Source organism: Otolemur garnettii, unplaced genomic scaffold, assembly GCF_000181295.1.
Source record: "Otolemur garnettii isolate 467f Iridium unplaced genomic scaffold, OtoGar3 scaffold00068, whole genome shotgun sequence".
Lineage (NCBI taxonomy): Eukaryota > Metazoa > Chordata > Mammalia > Primates > Galagidae > Otolemur > Otolemur garnettii.
In genome coordinates this window covers 2182687-2189460 of record NW_003852463.1, presented here as the reverse complement: position 1 = coordinate 2189460, position 6774 = coordinate 2182687, and the positions used below count along the sequence as shown (strand labels likewise).

General features: G+C 45.8%; 1 protein-coding gene across 1 annotated transcript in view; it reads left to right on the top strand.

Moving 5' to 3' along the window:
- The window catches only part of ACTG2 (actin, gamma 2, smooth muscle, enteric), a 21968-nt gene that overhangs the window by 12819 nt on the left and 2375 nt on the right, over nucleotides 1–6774 (top strand). Inside the window, exons 5-8 of the mRNA XM_012807410.2 lie at nucleotides 190–274; nucleotides 2330–2491; nucleotides 3290–3481; nucleotides 4958–5139. Coding sequence (XP_012662864.1) covers nucleotides 190–274; nucleotides 2330–2491; nucleotides 3290–3481; nucleotides 4958–5139 — 621 coding nt within the window. The remainder of the gene's footprint in view (nucleotides 1–189; nucleotides 275–2329; nucleotides 2492–3289; nucleotides 3482–4957; nucleotides 5140–6774) is intronic.

Genomic DNA, 6774 nt, shown 5'->3' with positions numbered 1-6774 from the left:
GGAGGCTGAGGCAAAAGGATGCCTTGAGCCCAAGAGTTTGAGATTGCTATGAGCCATGATGCCACAGCACTCTACCAAGGGTGACAAAGTGAAACTTTGCCTCAAAAAAAAAGATTACAAACCATTCTTTAGGCCAAGAGGTACTGTGTTTTTTGCCAAATAATTCTTTATTCTTCATTATCCTTTCAGATTATGTTTGAAACCTTCAATGTCCCTGCCATGTATGTTGCCATTCAAGCCGTGCTCTCCCTCTATGCCTCTGGCCGCACGACAGGTGAGTAGACCTGTAATTCATTCCTTTTCATACTTTAGGGGAAGTAGAAAAAGCTGGCTTCTAGCAGAGGCTCCTGCTCAGAAGAATCAAAGCAACAAAGTTCAGGGGAAATCTTGCTTAGGGCTAACATGGGAATGCCAGGTGTGAACTTACTTGGGATAGTAGGAAAGAATTTACATGAACAAAGCATAACTTGTACATCCAGCGAGGGTTGTTTTCCTTCACAGTAGTCATTCCCAGGCCAGAGCTTATATACACACTGCAACAATATTTAAATGCCTCTCCTCATGAAGCAGCAATAGTAGAATCTGTGGTGGTGGACAAGTAAGCACGGTCATGCGTTGCTTAATGACAGGGATATGGGGCTAAGTGCAGTGGTGCTCTAACTCTGAGGTTCAAAAAGTCTTACTTTCTTGGCCTCCCAGGCAGTCAAGACTACACGCATGAGCCACACACCCAGCTAATTTTTTTTTTCTTTTTGGGACAGAGTCTCACTATGTGGCCCTCAGTAGAGTGCTATAGCATCACAGTTCACAGCAACTTCCAACTCTTGGACTTAAATGATTCTCTTGCCTTATCCTCCCAAGTAGCTGGAACTATAGACGCCCACCACAACACCTGGCTACTTTTTGGTTGTAGTTGTCATTGTTGTTTGGCAGGCCCAGGCTGGATTTGAACTTGCCAGCACTGGTGTATGTGGCTGGCACCCTAGTCGCTGAGCTACAGGTGCCAAGCCATACACCCAGCTGATTTTTCTTTTTTTTTGTAGAGATGAAGTTTTGCTATGTTGCTCAGGTTAGAGTCAAACTCCTGGCATTGAGCAATCCCTCTGCTCAACAGGGATTGCTTAATTCCTTCGGCCTCCCAAAGTGTTAGGATTACAAGTGTGAGCCACCACACCCAGTCAGAGGCATGTTCTTAGAAATGAGAATCGTTAGGTGACTTCTTCATTGTAGGAACATCATACATAGCATGTACTTACACAAACCCAGATAGTGTCGCCTGCTACATACCTAGGCTGTATGGTATAGTCTATTGCTCCTAGGCCTAGGCAACAAACCTGTAGAGCATGTTACTGCACCTAGTACTGTTGGCGATTTTAACACAGCATTCACTCACCCATCAAATATTTCCCATTACTCTCTACAATGTGGCAAACACAGTACCAGGCCATGAGCATACACTGACAAACAAGAGAGACCCTGCCATTAGAGAGCTAACCATTCAGTGGAGGAGAAACATAAGTAAAAGAAAATTTCACTGCAGGTGATAAGGACAGTGATAGGAAATACAAGGCACGTAGAGCTTTGTATCCAGCACTTTGCAATTGATTTTTTGTAGCAAACATGTCGTGTTTAATGGCCAGGTAGTAGTCATTGTATGAGAGTTTTATAATTTATTTATTATACCATTTCTTTTTTACTGGACCTTTAAGTTGTCTCTAATTTTTATTACTATTATAAAATATGCTGTGATTAAGATACTTGAACAAGGCTCGGCGCCTGTGGCTCAAGCGGCTTAGGCGCCAGCCACATACACCCAAAGTGGCGGGTTCGAATCCCCAGCCCGGGCCCGCCAAACAACAATGATGGCTGCAACCAAAAAATGGCCAGGCGTTGTGGTGGGCGCCTGTAGTCCCAGCTACTTGGGAGGCTGAGGCAGGAGACTCGCTTGAGCCCAGGAGTTGGAGGTTGCTGTGAGCTGTGATGCCATGGCACTCTACCCAGAGGGATAGCTTGAGGCTCCATCTCAAAAAAAAAAAAAGATACTTGCACAAGAGTAACTGACTCATTTCTATACATTAATTTTGCATCTCTCCTTCTTAAGCCATCTAATTAAGTCTACTGGTCTCTTACTTGATTCTGTTGGGTCTCCTATATGTAAAACCACATTATCTGCAAATAATGACAATTCTGTTTCCTTTTGGTGGTAATATCTCGAATTTTAACTGCTAAAGGAAAACATAGTAGTTGAGTGTCATTGGTAATAGACCCCAGGCAGAGACAGATGGAAGATAAGAATGAGCTTTTCCTAGGTCCTATCCTCTGTCCACAGGTATCGTCCTGGATTCGGGGGATGGTGTCACCCACAATGTCCCCATCTATGAGGGGTATGCCCTGCCCCATGCGATCATGCGCCTTGACCTGGCTGGCCGCGACCTCACGGACTACCTCATGAAGATCCTCACGGAGAGAGGCTATTCCTTTGTGACCACAGGTATCCAGCCACATTCCTAATTTTGAGTTGAGCTCAGAAGCAGACCTGATTTAGGATCAGAAGTTCTCAGAACTGATGAAAATTCTATGGCCCTGTGTCCTCAAACTTTCTTAGTATAGACTAGGAGACCCTATGCTGAAGCTGGGCCTCTAGAAAAGATCAGATCGTCCAGGCAGCCTTATTTAAGGAGGAAGCTTCCTGACCAAGATGCCCTGGGGAGAGCACATAAATCAGGCCTAGTTGCCTAAGCACCATTCTGCCGAGCCTGCATTTACCCCCCGTAGTAATCAGCTGCCTCTGTGCATGTCCACGTCTGGGTCAGGGCTAGTTTCTATGGGGTGAATGGTAGTAAAGATCTAGTGATGTGTTTAATTACTTAGGGGTGCCAATTTGAGGACAAGTGGAACAAGTGAGGTCTGAATTTCTAAGGGAAAAGTGTCATGTGGCCCATCTGGGTAAGAGCAGCTTTTGGTGGGAGTCTTTCTGGATTCTGCAAGATCACAACACATAAGTTGGAATCTAGACCAGAAATGTGTCCTGGAAGGCCTGGAGCTCTGGCAGAAATCCTATCCAAAGTCTTTCTTGGGAATTAAAATTTCCAACTCCCACTTGAGAAAGAGAAATAGAAAAATTAACATGGGATGGAGAGACCCTTGACCCTCTTCAGGGGCAATTCTATCCCCATCCTAAGACTGAATCCAAAGTAGATGTAAGGAGGAAATTTTCATGGAGATCAAAATGGGTCATCCAAACTAACTGAGCTGAGTATCTACCTGCTGTCATTTCTGCTCCTTCCAGCTGAGAGAGAAATTGTGCGAGACATCAAGGAGAAGCTGTGTTATGTGGCCCTGGATTTTGAGAATGAGATGGCCACAGCAGCCTCCTCTTCCTCCCTGGAGAAGAGCTATGAGCTGCCAGATGGGCAGGTCATCACCATCGGCAACGAGCGCTTCCGCTGCCCCGAGACGCTCTTCCAGCCTTCCTTCATTGGTGAGGTGCTGCCCTCAGTGCCTGCTGAGCACTTGACCAATCAGGAGGGCAGAGGGGCAGGGTGGGTGAGGCGTGGAAAGAGAAACACCAGCAATCACAAACACTTTGTTTATTGTTTATACACAGACATATTTTCTTGGAGAGTAACAAAAATATATAAATAATTCTACTAGAGAAAATCTAATTTTAAACAAAAGGATAAAGAAATCAAAACAGGAAAAGCAGAGTGGGAAATACAACATGAAGACAAGAATGAATGAGGTTAAAACAGTTTAGGCAGTAGTCTAGCAAATTCAGGTTGTACTTTGAGAAGATTCTTCTATCTACAGTGTGGAATTACATTGCATGGAAAAAGACTGGAAGTGGGGAGACCAGGCAGGAGGCAGAAGCCCGTTTGGTATGCAGGGTGATTCACTGCGGAAGATCTTTATGCCAGGCTATGGTAGCTAGATGTCAACCCATAGGCAATGGGGGGCTTTTAGACACGGTATGATGAGCATATCCATAAAATGGAATGTTGGTCAGTATAAAAGAGAATGAAGTATTGATACATGCTGTGACATGGATGCTCGTTGAAAATGGTATGCTGAGTGAAAGGAGCCAGACACAAAAGAACACATGGCATATAATTCCAAACATTTCTATGACACATCCAGAACAGGCAAATCTTCTAGAGCCAGAGAGTAGATTAGCTATTACCTTAGGGCTGGGGCAGGGCAGAGGGGAAAATGGGAGTGACTGCTAAGGGCCATGGGATTTCTTTGTGGGGTGTTAAAAATCTTCTGAAATTATAGCACTCTGAGAGGCTGAGGCCTGTGGATCACTTGAGCTTAGGAGTTTGAGACCAGCCTGAGCAAGAGCAAGATCCCATCTCCAAAAATAGGAAAAATTAGCCCGGGGTTGTGGCAGGTACCTGTAGTCCCAGCTGCTTGGGAGGCTGAGGCAGAAGGATTGCTTGAGCCCAGGAATTTGAGGTTGCTGTGAGCTCTGATGATGCCATGGCTCTCTAGCCTGGGCAACAGAGTGAGGGTCCATCTCAAAAGAAAAAATAAAGTTCCCGAATTAGATTGTGGTGATGGTTGTACAACTTGTGGATGTACTAGAAACTACTGAATAGTACACTTTAAAGGCACTTTTATGACAAGTGAACTGAATCTCAAAAAAGCTGTGAAAAAAAGATGATAGGACAAAGTGTTCCTTTAGAAATAGTGTGAGCAACACTCCCTCATAGGCCTTCACAGGATGAGAGCTTCTCCCCAACCTTTGGTCTTCAAGTAATCACACAGACCTTCTGACTATTGGTCAGAACAGGGGGAAGCTAAAGGCAGGGCTCTGAGCAAGTAGGGCGTCTGATCTTATGAGCCTTTTGGGAGGTATTAAGGGTCTGAACTAGGGTAGTTGCAATAGCAGAACAGTCCTTTGAGGACCAGGAGGTGTATTTGTGATGTGTCAACTAGATATTGTGATCTCCACTAGGCATGGAGTCTGCTGGAATTCATGAGACAACCTACAATTCCATCATGAAGTGTGACATTGACATCCGTAAGGACTTATATGCCAACAATGTCCTCTCTGGGGGCACCACCATGTACCCTGGCATTGCTGACAGGATGCAGAAGGAGATCACAGCCCTGGCCCCCAGTACCATGAAGATCAAGGTGGGTCTTGTCTCAGCTCCTCTATCCTGTTCTTTGTACAAAGACCTACCTGAGAGATGCTCAGAGGCAGGTTGCCATTCCCAGGAGCTTACTGGTCTACTGGATTCAGTACCATCTGGACCAGAGCCAGTTTCATCTTGGGGGATTATGCTCCTTAGACACTGATGGGCTAGTGACATGCTCAGTATGGGATCTCAAACATAATCACATGGATGTCTTATGAGAAGGGGTTGGAAGAATTTCAGATGAAGAGAATATTGAGGAGGTTGAGGGAGGAGATTGGGGGCAGAAAATAGAAGGGATGAAAAGAAGGAGGTCACATCATCTTTAAACCTGAAAAAGGACATGAGTGTTACCCTAGAAGAGGGTAAAATTTCCAAAGAGGAGACATTCAGCCATAGGCCTTGATTCCTGGACATCCTCTGATCTACTGTTCCACCTTGGCCATGGCCTTCTCCACACTGCTTCCAAGAAATGCATCTCACCTCATAGGCCTTCACAGGATGAGAGCTTCTCCCCAACCTTTGGTCTTCAAGTAATCACACAGACCTTTTAAGGGCTTCTAAGAACTCTGCTGCTGACAGGTGGAAAGAGTTGGGAATAGAAACAACACATCAGTTGAAAGTTATAAAGCCAGTCTCTGGGGAATAGGCCTGATATGAGGTACTGAGTTCTCTGCCAATATTCTAAGAACCTTCTTCACAAGGGAAGGCTGCCCCAGGCCTTTCCCCTGCCTAACAGATGGCACCCATCATAGGGGAGCAGAGCGGGCCACCAGAAAACTGATGAGAACCCACAGCACTTCTCACCCAGAGCCACAGAGCAGTGTGTTCACTGAGGCCTGCCCTGTGGACAGCATTATGCCAGGCCTAGGAGAAGTGTTCTGATTTTTACCAGGACTGTGTGTCAGGATACCACACTTAGCCTCGCCCCCAGATTCTGGTTCAATAGGTGTGAGGTGCCCCCATCACTGACACTGATAAACAACCACCAGTGATCTGAAGCATATCCTAATTCATGAGCCATTTCTCTGAGTTGAACAATATACACCAGCCTTCACTGAGTTTAGAATCTCATTAGTATATACAAGATAAGAGAAGAAAGGGACTTTAAGCAAGGGAAGCAGAGTGAACAAAGGTGCTCATATAAGCTCTTATGAGAGGAATATGTGCTTGTATGAGCACCCTAACCAAATTGGACAGCAGAATTTGTGCAGAAGAATTGGGGGCAGGGGGCTCGGTGCCTATAGCTCGGTGAGTAGGATGCCAGCCACATACACCAAAGCTGGCAGGTTTGAGCCGGCCTGGGCCTGCTAAACAACAATGATAACTGCAACCAAAAAATAGCTAGGCATTGTGGCAGGTGCCTGTAGTTCCAGCTATTTGGGAGGCTGAGACAAAAGAATTGCTTGAGCCCAAGAGTTTGAGGTTGCTGTGAGCTGTGACACCAGAGCACTTTACCAGGGGTGACATAAGGAGACTCCATCTCAAAAAAGAAAAAAAAGGGGGGCTCTGCGCCTATGGCTCAACCGGCTAAGGCGCCAGCCACATACACCTGAGCTGGCGGGTTCGAATCCAGCCCGGACCCGCAAAACAACAATGACGACTGCAACCAAAAAACAGCCGGGTGTTGTGA